Source organism: Juglans microcarpa x Juglans regia, chromosome 4D, assembly GCF_004785595.1.
Source record: "Juglans microcarpa x Juglans regia isolate MS1-56 chromosome 4D, Jm3101_v1.0, whole genome shotgun sequence".
In the NCBI taxonomy this organism is placed as follows: domain Eukaryota; kingdom Viridiplantae; phylum Streptophyta; class Magnoliopsida; order Fagales; family Juglandaceae; genus Juglans; species Juglans microcarpa x Juglans regia.
Genome location: NC_054600.1, coordinates 4,565,196 through 4,578,839, shown reverse-complemented (window position 1 = coordinate 4,578,839; position 13,644 = coordinate 4,565,196). Strand labels below are relative to the sequence as shown.

Sequence of the window (13,644 nt, the reverse complement as noted above, 5' to 3'; positions counted from 1 at the left end):
TAATCTAATTTTTTCCTTTATTTGATTTTTTGTGACTAATGACACGTGTGAGTTATAAATAAAAGGTTAGACTATAAATTTCTTGCCATCCTTTATTATGACACGTGTGGATTTATCTCCTTAAAAGTTTAAGCTGTGCTATTAGTTGCATTCTCTTCCTTCATTAATTTTTTGTTTTCTGAATATTCTTTTTCATATTCCAAGTTTTTTTTTATCATAAAAAAAAAAAAAAGGAAAAAGAAGCATAAAATTATATGAGAACAGAACAAGCTAGCACATGAATTTTAGGATTAAACATATAACAAAAGAAAATATTACACTTTAATCTCATAATGTAAGAGTTGATTTCTTAAACATAAAATTTAATAATTCTATTTTTTAATACAAGAGAAATAAAAATATCCCAAATTAAAAAGTTACACAAATATTTATTAAAAATTATTTCTATTTTATTTTATGAATAATGCAAAAATTTTATTGACAAAAGAGTAAATTTTACGCACCTAAAAATCTGTATAAATCATTTTCATTTTTTTCTTTGAATTTTATTTTCAATATCGGCAGCTATCATCACACATGTCACACGCTTCAAGGAATCCGTCGTCGGACCATCCCGTATCGCGTGCTAAAGAGTCAAAGACTCTATCTTTCCATAGGGATCTCTACGTATTTAAACCACAAGCAAAAGTATGGAAACACAAACACACAAGAATTCAAAGCCGATCATGGATTTCAGTCCGACGATTTCTTCGCTCCAACCAGAACTTTAGGAACTGTCTGTCTGCTTCATCTTCTTCTTCCTCTTCCCCCCTTCAAACCCGTTCAGAATCCTAACGACCTCATACATTTTCCATTGTTATTCTTTCAGTTCGAACTTAAAACTTCTGAGCCTCTCCCTATGGCTACCACAACACTAACTCGATTGCAGAAACCGAACCCCACAAGCACCATGACGATGAACAAGCCCCCCAAGTCCAAGCTAGCCTGCTTTTCTTTTGCTGCCTACTCCAAGAGCCTCATGGAACACCTCAAGTCGTCTAACATCCCCGTCTTTGAAGGTCTCTCCGACTCCGAGTTCACCTCCGTCGAGTCAATCTTCGGTTTCTCCTTTCCCCCGGACCTCCGCTCCATTCTCCAAGAAGGACTCCCCGTCGCCCCCGGCTTCCCAAACTGGCGCTCCTCCTCAACCCAACAGCTCCGTATCCTCCTCGACCTCCCTTCATTGGGAATCCTTAAAAGAGTCTCTCAGAGAAGCTTCTGGTGCGAGTCTTGGGGGGTCGATCGGCCTGACGACACTGACGAAGCCCTGGCTTTGGCCAAGGAGTTCTTGGACAAAGCTCCGGCTCTCGTTCCCATATACCGACATTTCTATCTTCCTTCGAAGCCCAACATGGCTGGAAATCCGGTGTTTTACGTTAATGGTGGAGATGTTCGTGTGTTTAGCTTCGATGTTGCCCGGCTCTTCCAAGAATCTGAATTCTTGAACATTTCGACGAGGTCAGGGATCAAGGCCCCGGCGTGGGCTGCAAAGAAGGCAAGAAGAATTGAGTTCTGGACGGACGTGGCGGCGAGTGGCTGCACGCGGTGGTGGAGGAGTGGGGATTTGGGGGGGTGTTTGGAGGAGGTCTCATGGAGGTTGAGGGATGGAGGGTGGAAGGAAGACGAGGTTATGGAGATGATGATGATGATGGACGGTGGTGATGAGAGGAAGAGTGTGGGTATGGTGAGGAGTAAAGAGGGTATGGCATCTCACATGAGGATGTTGTCTACGGTCTTACTACGTGCGGGATGGAGCAAGGAAGATGTGGTGTACTCGCTTGATCTTCAAGATGATGATCATGAGAAGAATGACCTTCTAGAGGGAAAAACCCTTACGGAATTTCAAGCTCTTCAACATCCAAACAGTTGTTCTAAGGTGGAAGAAGACCATCAAAAGCAGAGTTTGAAGCAGCTAATGCTGTTGCACTCTCTTAAGGTGTGATTACCTTTTGGCCCCCCCTCCTTTTCCAAGTTGCCAAACAATTCTTGGTTCTGTGATTTCTGAGTCATTGACACAAAAATATTTATTTTTTGATCCCCAATAGTCATCATATAGACATGTATTGACATTAAATTTATATTGTATATAGATTTTTTAAGCTGAAATAAGACGGATATTAGTATATACTTCTCTTTTTTGTTTTTTCTGGTCAAAGTTGCGTGGGTAGACAATTAATTCTATGGATGCAAATTACCTGTCTTGAATTTTGATGGGCATTAATTATTGGGTTGACCCAGAATGGACGGCCATGATTATAAATAGAATGAGAGGTAACAATCGGTATAGCTGTAAGTATATAATATAATATGTTCATAATTAATCCAGTATGCTAAGCCTATTTACTAATAATCATGGAGGTGGTGTGTTTTTACCATTCTAGGCTTTTAGCAAACTTTATTGCTACAATATTGGAAGTTTGTCCTCTTGTTTTGATTTAGCCCTTACAACAACTACATGAATAAGAGCCCTACTATACGTCAGCCACTATTTTACTTTACGCTTCACATTTTTTATTTTTCTCAACTTTATGTCAGATTCCTCGTTATCACTTTCAACCTCTTTCTCTCTCCCAACTTTATGTCAGATTCATCGCTATCACCTTCAACCTCTTTCTCTCTCCCTCCTCAAGCTCTCCTCAGTAACTCTCTCTTTGTCTTTGACCTCTCTCTCTTATCAAGCTCTCCTCGGCCTCTCTCTCCGACCTCTCTCTCCTTAACTCTCCTCAAGTTTTGTTTTATAACTTGTTAAAAAAAAAGAAAAGAAAAGAAATAAAAATAAAACCCCACACGTCAAGTGTGGGGTGTGGGATCAAAGACCCATAGTTTTTCTATGGATAAAAGAACAACCTCCGATCCATTGCAAGCACAAAGAATTCTTATTTTAGAGAAAAGAGACAAGATCATTTACTTACTCTGCAAGCAACAAAATATATGAACATGAGGTGTCTGCATGCATAAAATGATGAATCATATCCAACTGGCAGCATTCTCCAAATCCAAAAGGGTTAAGCTTTTCCAAATTCAAAGCAATTGTGCTTGTGTGTACACACAAAGAACACTTATCAATTTGCAAGACATCAGTTTGTGTAAGCATATATACGTTAATGTTGGCTTCTTGCTTTCTTAGGAAATAAGCTATTTACAATGAAAGTGTTTTCACATATGATGTTTCCACACGTGGAATATTTGGAAAGATTCAAAAAAGACTTGCTTATGTTTACAAGTACTTGCTTATGTTTACATAGCCTGATTAATTAGTTGCTTAACCCAACAATAAAATCTGAAAGACTTTGACATATCCTTTTCTCTCAAACACGCCACATAATGTAAATAGTGGTAACAAAGTAAATATATGTCGATCTTGATTGTCTTAACTTTCAAATAAGAAAGATAGACATATGAAGTGGATCATATAGTATTCACTGAGTATTTAATGCTGATTAGGTTGCGTTTAGATGTTGAACTGAATTGAGTTGAGTTGAGTTGTGTTGATAAGATATTGTTAGAATATTATTTTGTAATATTATTATTATTTTGAGATTTGAAAAAATTGAATTATTTATTATATTTTGTATTGAGATTTAAAAAAATTATAATGATGAGTTGAAATGAGTTTGAGATCTACACTAACCCTAAAAGCTTTATATGGGAGGATCTTGACCCCGAATTTATACCCTACAATGACAAACAAATGGTATAAGATTAATTTTATCCTTGGTTTATAAAATATGAAATATGGATTCGAATCCCTGAATAAAAGCCACAGATTAATTTCAAAGCAATAAAATTTAGTCGTTGTCTGACTCTTAAGCTGTGGGTGTCAAGTGGGATGATATATCATATATGGAGTCTTGTGCTTAGTCTTCAACGAAGACAAACACTAACAAAGAGGCCAAAGAAGAGTTGTCAGGAATTTGTCTTTGTCACCTGCAGAAAGAAGTCGGGTGACAAGGTTGGCTTTGGTTTTTTGCCAGAGAATGTCCAAAGAACTTTCGGGTGGTAGATATGCGTTAAGGTCTAATAAATAACACCGACCAGAGAAAAATAGTTGTTTGGTTGTTTTCTTTTCTGTCAAACTTGTCATCACGATTATTTGAGACTTGAGACCAGAAGATGCACGTACGTATGTATAACCACAAAGCTTCTACTTTTGTATTACTTTGTTTCTCTGCATGTCTTTTTCTTTTTCTTTTCTTTCTCTAATTATTACTTATGTTGGGAAAATTAGTGAAGTCTATTTATCGCGTAATTGTTTTGAAAAAGAGTAGAGTCTATTATTAAAAAATTAATTAATTTTTTTTATATGGGTACCATATTTTATTCACTTTTTTTAAAATAATTATGCGGCGATTGCACAATTTATAGTTGTAAATATTTTTTATTTTTTATTATATTAAATTATATCACGTGAATAATATGTGGTGTGAAAGTCTTTAAATAAAATTATTCTTAAAAAAATATAGAGGGGCATGCAATTCAAAATGAGTCCAGTTATTGCGGGCCTTGTCTTACAGTGAGTCTCATTTGGATTTGAAGATGAGTTGAGATGAATTGTGAATAGTAGAGAGATAGATTGTGAATAATAGTGAAATTTATGAGTTAAAATTGATGAATAATAGTGAAATGAATTGAGATGGATTGTGAATCCGAACCAATTTTTGCTTTTAGAGTTTAACTTTTATCTAATAAAAAAAAACCCGAATGTGTCATGTTAAAGCAAATGAACGAACGAGATCAATTGTGATGAATAAGAAAACTGATCTCATCAGTTCACTTTTTAATTAGACACATTTGATTATTTTATAAACACAACAACTCTTTACTCTTTTATTGACACGCTCATGTAATAAAACATTTTTGTTTCATTTTTTTAAAACTTAATACCGGAGTTATAAAAGGAAAATGATACCCTTACACTTTTTTTACTATTACTTTATTATTCATATATATTTTTTCTTTTTGCTCTTTAAATTTGGATGAAAAATCTAAGAACATAACCTTTTTGTATAATTTAAAAGAAAATAAATTCAATCAATCAACGTAATCATAATATAAGAAAAAATTAATTTAATTTTATAAAAATTAATATTCTTTTACTCTTTGAGTCAACTTTTATAAAAATAAAGAGTAAAAGAATGTCAATTTTTATAAAATTAAATTTATTTTTAATTAATTTACATAAATGCGTTGGTTGATTGAATTTATTTTCTTTTAAATTATGCAATAAGGTTATATTCTGAGATTTTTAATCTAGATTCAAGTAGAAAAAGGAAAAAAATAACTGGATAGTAAAACAGTAGTAAATATGTCTCTATAAATATGAAAGAATATTCTATTTGAAAATTTATTTGTTATAGACTTAACATAATATTAAATTGCGTCTCATAATATGGTTATAACTATAATAAATTTTCAAAAAAAAAAAAAATATAATAAATTTTCATTCAAAAAAAAAACTATAATAGATTTCATAATAAATAGTGTGTTGATACAACAGACTATATAAACATATATTTACGTGATGGAGTGGACAAATTCCGGTCAATAATTTGGCAAATGAAGCATATTTTGCCAAATCTTGGGGTATATAATACGATGCATCTATTATTACTGTTATTATTGAAATCTTGGACGAAAACATTTTAATCAATTAAAATAAAGGTGAAAAGATCATTTAAACTACACGTCGTTTCATTTTTGTCTGTGTGTTGCTCGGAGAGAGGGAGAGGGATTTTGCACGAAAGCAGCTCAATTGGTATGGAACACGAACCAACCGAGCAGGATGCCTCCAGCCTGCCGTTGCCTCACTTATCAATGGTTTCTTCTTTCTGTGTTCCTTGGAAGCCGCCTAATATGATTACTCGCTTGGCGAATGCTTTTGCCACCTTCGATTTCATGTAAGCTTTACGCTGCTTTGCTTATAACGTAGTTCCGTAGATCGTATAAAACTATTTTCTTCTTCTTGATTACTTTTTCTCTTATTCATGATCCATATTAATTATTGTTTTTTTTTTTTTTTTGTTGGGTCGAGTTTGATTTGTGGTTGCTCTTGTTTTTTCTGGATTTTCTTTAGATATGTAATTTCTTCTTACGATTTTTAACGTTTAAGGATTAAAAGCATATTAAAAGAAGTGTTACTCCTTATATCATACTGCATTCAAACACACGTGGATAAAGCGTTTTTTTTTTTTTCTGGGTTTATGTCTTATGTGTAGTGAGGAATTATATTTTTACGCCCATTAGGACCATTATAAAGTTAGAAGAAGAGATATGTAGTTTAATCTACTTTGAAGCTTTTCAGTGCTGCACTTGCGAGTTCTAAATGGTTGAGGCAATGATAAGCAAAAAAGTCAGTCGACTAATACGGACACATGGAAAAGCAAAAATCAGACCAAGGAATGACGCTGATTTGTACCATTTGTCTCCTTTTGAATTCTGATGAATTGGCAGAAGTTGCATTTGGAATGACTTTGTTTTGATCCGATGAGCAAACATAAGAGAGGTTTTCGTTGTCATTTATCCTTTGATTTGGTGTTAACAATGGATTACATAAACATAACAATGGCACCTCGTGTATGAAATGATATGGCATATTAAATCATGTTAATGATTTTGGAACAAAGTACTTCAGGTTTCCACTTTGTAAATTAAAATCCCATGGTGCCTTATGGCATAACTTCTGTTTTTAGTAAGAGTCATGGCCTAGATCCGACTTTAGAGAAGCACATGATGTTGTGTGTTTCCAATTCCTCAAGGGACCTTCCTGAAGTTCTTGGTGCTGGATATAGTAAATATTTAAAACTTGATCTCCACTTAATGTCCATGTGCAAGAAGGCATATACTCTAATGCACACTCTCATTCAAGTCATCTTTAGGTTTGCATGCTGGCCATTTTGTTGATTTAAAGTAATTTGTTTAGGCATATTGCTTCAGTCATTATTGTAATCATTTGGAAAAATAATTTTGCGCTCAAACTCTCTGGGGTTGGGCACTTTGTGTCCCAGATTGCAAAAATTGGCACATTACACGCACCAATTACCAAAAACTTACACTTTGCACTCTCATTCAATTCTAACTGCTAGAAGTGATGAAAAACAGGTGACGTGACACAATTTTGATAGTCAGTTGCATCTTATTGGAGGATGCAATGTGTCAGTTTTTGGTAGTTTGGGGGTGCAAGTGTAAAACCCCTGGTAGTTTGAGGGTGCAAGGTATATTTTCCCGTAACCGTTTATAGGTCTTATATTCTAAATAATAGATTAAACAATTTGTAGTTATCTTTTGTAATGCCCCAATGGAAGGCCCAAACCATATTGCCTTATACTTCAAAAGGACTAGTCAATGATACAATTGGAGCTCTATTATAACCTTATAAAGAGCAAAAACTTCTCATTCTCAAGCAATGTGGGATCCCATACACCGCCTACCCTTATCCATATCATATGGGGTATCACATCTTTATCAAGGAATTAATGGGAATTAAAGCAAACCATAGTGTGTCTACCATGTACTCCATTGATTTTCTGAAATGCCTCCCGGTTTCCAATTAGCGGTTCTTATCGCTTTAGTTACAAATAAATATGGCAATGATGAAAATTTTGGAAAGTGGAAAAAAAAATAATGTGGTGAGTTCAATAACTATTTAAGTATTTAACATTTTAATTTCTCAAACTTTGTTATTGCAACTTATTCTAATTGCACGTCTTAAGTTGACTCAACAACATCATAATTAAAACATCAATGAAAAATGTAATTTCTTTGAGAACTCCTTGCTCTGTCCCCACTTTTCATACACTTCTTGAAATCAGAAAAAGATTAAAACACTCAATAAAGCAATATGTTATGCATACAAAGTATAAATTGAAAACACCTAAAATAGTAAACAAGGGATCATAATCACAATTCCTTGATTGGTTAGCTACTTAGTTAAATTGCGCAATTAACTAGTATAGGCTGATAATTTTTTGATGACGAAATATAGGCAGATAATTAATGAATAATGAATTAATTATTTTTCTTTAATCACAATGCTTCTCCTATGACTTACTGAGCACAACAATATATTTGCGTACTGGCTTGGAAAGTTTGTTCTATGGGGATTTCACTGTCCTAAATTGATTGATGAGTGCAGATGTCTTAACTACTAATAGGGTTTTTCTTATAAGTTAAAAATGGTAAGAGAAGCAAAATTCATACGAGTGTAGTTTACAGCCCTATAGCAAAATTCTATAGTACCTAACAAAGCATTGATTTAGGTGAGCTTACTGACTATCCACCCATATGAAGTTTATGACATATAAAGGTAAGAAATGTTCTAGAAGTAGCTATCCCTATTGACTTCATAGGTGTTTGGTCTACAAAATTGCTCGATGTCATAGAGAATTAGAAGTTAATGTAGTGCTTTTTATAATGATCTATTATCATAAAAATTCTGGTAGAGATTTCAACCAGAGACAGGTATTAGAATTAAGGTTACTACTGGGAAAAATTGAAAAATTGCAATTTGCATCCCAAACTACCTTTCTTTTTTCAATTTACATGATAAACTATTAAAACTTACAATTTACACCATGAACTAAACTATTGAATTTTGAAAATTTGCACCCTCTGACAAGATCTTTCCGTTCAGCCATATTTAGGGTGTAAATTGTCAGTTTTGATGGTTTAAAGTATAAGCTGAAAAAAATGGTGGTAATTTGGGGTGCAGAATGTAATTCTCCTTACTGCTAATCATCATTTGAAATTGTCAACATGGCTCTTTTTTCTTGCAATTGACAAATAGACTGTCAACCCATGGTCAGAGCTTTATTTATTTTTTCTTTTCTTACATGGTTTTTACATAATTGGTTGTGGTTAGCGGATATGACTAAAAAAAATTGTGGGGGCACTGATTTAGTTGCGTTGTTAATTTTTCTCAGCCATGCACTTCTCAGGGAAAGCATTTTTTCTTTCACAGGCCTTATATCATCCTTCTATTTATTGTGCATTTGCTTATGAATTATGTATGACACTGATTTTATAATTGTGAAGAAATAATGAGAAGAAACAACTAACAATGACCAGTTAGATGAATTACAAATGGCACCACTCTTTGTTTTCCTTGGTACTATCAGATTGATCAAGGGATGCTCAATATCTTCGAGCGCAAGATTCTTAGAAATATTTGATAACTTTGGTCTCTTCTTAAAGAGGCGAGTTCTTCAGCCCCCAGCAATTTTCAAGCATGTTAGTGGAGACTAGATAATGGTTATTACGGTGAAAGAGAGCTAGGCCACCAATAATGTATGGAGGAAAGAAATTGTATTGTATGAGGCCAATTTACACTGGTACAGTCGGCTTAGTCCAAGAAATAAAACAGTCAGCTTAGCTTCAATAAAATCCTCAGGTTATATATATATATTTTTTTTATAAGTAAATAAATTATATTACTCCAAGAATAGGCCTAGCCCAGTATATACAATAGACAACCCTGACTAGGAGGGTGCAATGGAAACAAGGAAATCATGAAGGGCCATGCCATTGAAATCAACAACATTGGACCAAGTACATAAAATAAAGCTATAAGTTCCTCTAGCGATCTCTCCTTGTCCTCAAACGTGTGCACATTACGTTCCTTCCATAGTCACCGCATGATGCACATTGGAATCATCTTCCAAACTGCTGAAATTTGATGTACCCCTCCAATACTTGGCCAGCTGGCCAAGGCTGCCACCACGGTCTCTGGCATGACCCAACCCAGCTCTGCTCTACCCAGAACCCCATCACATAAAGCCCGTGCTGTGTCACAGTGTAACAAGAGATGATCCACCGACTCGCTCCCTCCCCTACACATACAACACTAATCTGCTATAATAATCCGCCTCTTCCTCAAGTTATCAGTTTGTGAGAATCTTGCCTAAAGATGCTGTCCACACAAGAAAGCTAAGATTAGGGGAAAGCTATATATCCCAGGTTATATAAGAAGGCTAAGATATCCCAACTCGTCTGTTATCTCCAACTTAGGCCACCCAGCAGGTTGTTCATCCTTAGGTCTATTCATACTGAATTTTATTTTATTTCTATTAGAAGTAATTAACAAGCGCCTTCTTATTAGTACACTTTAGTTTTTGGAAGGAAATAAGCTCTCTCTCTCTCTCTCTCTCTCCCTCTCCCTTCTGTTTGTAGGTGTGGTGTCAATAAATTATAAATCATGAGGCAGAATGGTTCTTCAATTTGTTTAACAACTTAATCAAAGACGGTAAACGGATCAACATGGAAGATGACACTAAAGTTTAACATTCAGGGTTTGGTGTGTTTATAAACCTAGGCTGAGTTTGTTTGTGTATCATATTTCTTGAAAGTTTTTCTTTTTATTTTCTGGTAAATGGCTGGTCCATGGAACTTGTTTTCCAGGTTGAAGGAATTCTAACCGAAACAAACTTGTACATTGGTACATGAGAGACCGATGCAAAAATTCCATGGTTACACTGGTGGGGCCTATGAATAATACTTTTTTTGACAGTTTCAGAATTTGAGGGGCCTATAAATTATAAGTTATAAGAGCAGGCTAGTCTTTTTAAGGAACTCCAGGACCATTAGTTTGGAAAAAGGAAGGCTTTTCCAAGCAAGGAAAGGTTTTTTTAATCTTTGAAAAAGATTAATTTGTGTGGTTACAAACCGTCAGAACTTCGGTCTGAGCACTGCTTGATTGACATGAAACCAGCCTTGCTACTTCATTATTACAATCTGATGGTGTAGGTTTTCCAGTGCTTGGGTCTTATTTTCAGGTACTAGGATGTAGAAACATCAACACAAATCTAAATAATTACTGGAAAGAGATATTATCTATCTTATTATGATTTTTATTTTCTTACCTTTTTTAAAGCTCATAACTAGATTACATATTTCATTAAGGAATTTCTCAAGTCTGGCTATAGATTTGCGCACAAAGAACATGGAGCATCAAAATTACTGTATATAAACTCTTGTCATGTTTGTGTTTTGGGTTAAAGGAGGAGTTGGACCACTTTAGTAGGGTCTCCCTGCATTCATAAGTATTGTATATTCTAATTTATGACCCATTTGAAATCAATGGATGAACTTAGAAATCTCCTTGAATTCTTTGTTTCTATGGGAAATAGCTATAGATTTTAATGAACTAATTCTCCACGACTTTCTTGTGTCTGTTTCTATTTCTTAAAATGGCGCTTTCTTTTGTATACGTCCTGTGTACTTGGATACGCATAGTACTATTATTAATAAAAATTAACTTTACCTATAAAAAGATTTATGAACCATTTTTTATGCTCAAAACATTCAAGATATTAAATGAGGAGCTTCAATAAATGGGCATTACTCATCTCTTTAAATAACTTTGTAGGCCTATTGCGGAATTAACTTTATTTCTAACCTAGTTACTAACAGGCAATTATACTTTTCTCCTTGTAAATTAAGAACATACGATATTTGAAACTATCGTTATCTGTTCACAGGAATGATAGGATTCTCTCATAAATTCATATCACAGAGGTAATAAATGGAAAGAAATGGGGGTGACCGGCCAGAAATGAGAAATAAATAGGTGAGTGTTGGTTAAGGCATCAAAGCCCTATAAGTCCAGTGTTCCTCAGAATTTCTCAAGGCCCATTGCTCTTCAAGTACTTTTGCAAAGTACAAGAATGATGAACATGGGCTGGAAAAAGACTCAGAAGAAGATGACGAAAGGAGCAAATGCTCTGTTAGTTTCTTTCTCAAAAAGACGATCTGGCCTCTTCAAGAAGGCCAGTGAACTTTGTACCTTACATGTGGTTGAGACTGCCAATATCATCTTCTCTCCTGGTGGGAAGGTGTTCTCCTCTGGTCATCCCTCTGCTGAGGATGTTATAAACATGCTTGGCCAATGTGGGAAGCCAGATGCTGCTACACTTCTGGAAGCGGAGGCTCACCAAGAGAGAGTCCTTTGTGACCTGAAGAAGCAGTATTCTGATCTGCTTAGGCAATTGGAAGCTGAAAAGAAACGAGGGGAGAAACTAGAGCAGATGAGGATGGAATGCCAGGGATGCAGCTGGTTTTATGCTCCAATTGATGAACTCAGCCTTGAGGAGCTGAAGGTCAAGAGTGCTGCAATGGCAGAACTTAAGGGAAAAGTACTCAAGGAATTAGAGGAGCGTCTGGCACAGGGTTCTGCTCCATCTGTTGCTGCCAACTCTGGTGGAAGTTCTGTTTTCCCAGTCACTGACCCAAAGGCTGCGCTGTAGGCCATTAATCTCTGTTATTCTGAATAAGTTGATGGAGGAGAGTCTGGATTAGCGAACTTTTGTTATGGGTTTTCAGATTTATATGATGTCATTTAGTCACTCTCTTCCTCTCTACATCTTCTTTATGTAAGATGTTCCTTTTCCGATAACAAAACCCATGAAAAAAATCTTTAAAATGCCTTTTGCTGTGACAATGGGGTGGTAATATGATCTCATACTCTATTTCAACCAAGGTGATTGTGGAAGAATGTCTTGTGACAAAAATTAACCTTTGGTTACAGACCAAGGCACTATGAAAACTCTACGTTCTATTATGGGCACTTGGGTACTCGTTTTTGGCCTAATGTTGCTGCTCATTGTAGTGAAAAGATAAAAGGGGTGAAACAGAATCAGGCACTGCTCTGAACCTTAAATATGAAAATGGCAGTGATACATGTTCTATTGTATTTGAAGGTCATTCAGATCTAGAGAAATGGATGAGCTCCTAGCTTCTCTGAGTACTATGAATTAATAATTTCATAGACTAATTGAATTTGCATTTGCCATCTCGTTGTCAAATTGTTACATTATTTACTTTTCTTTGTGATTCTGGTTTTCCATAAAAAAGAAAAAAAGGCTCAGCATCTGTATAAGCAAAATTAGTATTCATTCAGCTTTCTGAACGATGGAAATCCAGCATAAGTTTGTTGGCCTATCTGGAATCAGTCTGAGGTTTGCCATTAATTGCCTTTGTTGAAATAACAATGGCATGCTTAGTGTAACAAAAAACCTTTTTGGTTGCCAGTTCTGCGGTATGAATGCTATTTAGAAATCGTTTTGGAGGCTCCTTGTTACCATCATTGTTTTTCTGTCCGAGGTTCCGAAGATAATCCCAATGCAAAATCACTGGAACCCCTAATTCTGTGCTGTGCAGGAATTAGATGGCAAGCCTACCAATTCCTCTTTTCTTAGCACTTTGGTTTGTAGAAGAGTGCTGTTATATATTACACTTTCGTCTTATTTTTATGAGTAATGCTACGTACAATCTCTATTTAGAGACTGCAATACAAGTTTAAGAAATTTTATCTTTAAAATTTTTTAAAATTACAAAAATATCCCTCCGAAAATTATATTTTTTCTCATTTAATAAAGGGTATGCACATACAGTCTCTAAGTGGGGACTGCAAATAGAATTTCTCTATTTTTATTATGCTGTATTGATATAACATTATTCGTCAACAAGTAATTCTTATTATTTAAAATAACAAATAAGATTGGTTTGGTTACACAAAATTAAACCATCTTATCTTATCTCATATTATATAATTATTACAATTTTTTCAAATTTTCACAAAAAATATAATAAATAATTTAAAATTTTCAAATCTCA

At 34.8% G+C, this 13,644-nt stretch overlaps 2 protein-coding genes across 6 annotated transcripts; both read left to right on the top strand.

Annotated features, from left to right (window-relative positions):
• The first annotated feature begins 533 nt into the window (after window positions 1–533).
• On the top strand, window positions 534–2,194 carry LOC121261595. The gene has a single exon (XM_041164037.1). It carries the CDS (start codon window positions 899–901, stop codon window positions 1,979–1,981), a length of 1,083 nt encoding a protein of 360 aa, XP_041019971.1. The 5' UTR covers window positions 534–898; the 3' UTR covers window positions 1,982–2,194.
• A 3,459-nt stretch (window positions 2,195–5,653) lies between these two features.
• LOC121261596 (agamous-like MADS-box protein AGL62) lies at window positions 5,654–12,688 on the top strand. Of its 5 annotated transcripts, none has more exons than XM_041164042.1 (3): window positions 5,654–5,936; window positions 11,546–11,599; window positions 11,688–12,688. In XM_041164042.1, exon 3 carries the CDS (start codon window positions 11,697–11,699, stop codon window positions 12,273–12,275), a length of 579 nt encoding a protein of 192 aa, XP_041019976.1. In that variant the 5' UTR covers window positions 5,654–5,936; window positions 11,546–11,599; window positions 11,688–11,696; the 3' UTR covers window positions 12,276–12,688. The 5 variants fall into 5 exon arrangements, with proteins under 5 accessions (XP_041019976.1, XP_041019975.1, XP_041019974.1 ...); XM_041164041.1 differs by having other exon boundaries at window positions 11,511–11,599; XM_041164040.1 differs by having other exon boundaries at window positions 5,655–5,936; window positions 11,511–11,599; window positions 11,677–12,688.
• Window positions 12,689–13,644: the final 956 nt, after the last annotated feature.

Coding starts and splice junctions, on each gene's coding strand:
- LOC121261595 (XM_041164037.1), top strand. CDS start 899: ATGGCTACCACAACACTAACTCGATTGCAGAAACCGAACCCCACAAGC.
- LOC121261596 (XM_041164042.1), top strand. CDS start 11,697: ATGATGAACATGGGCTGGAAAAAGACTCAGAAGAAGATGACGAAAGGA.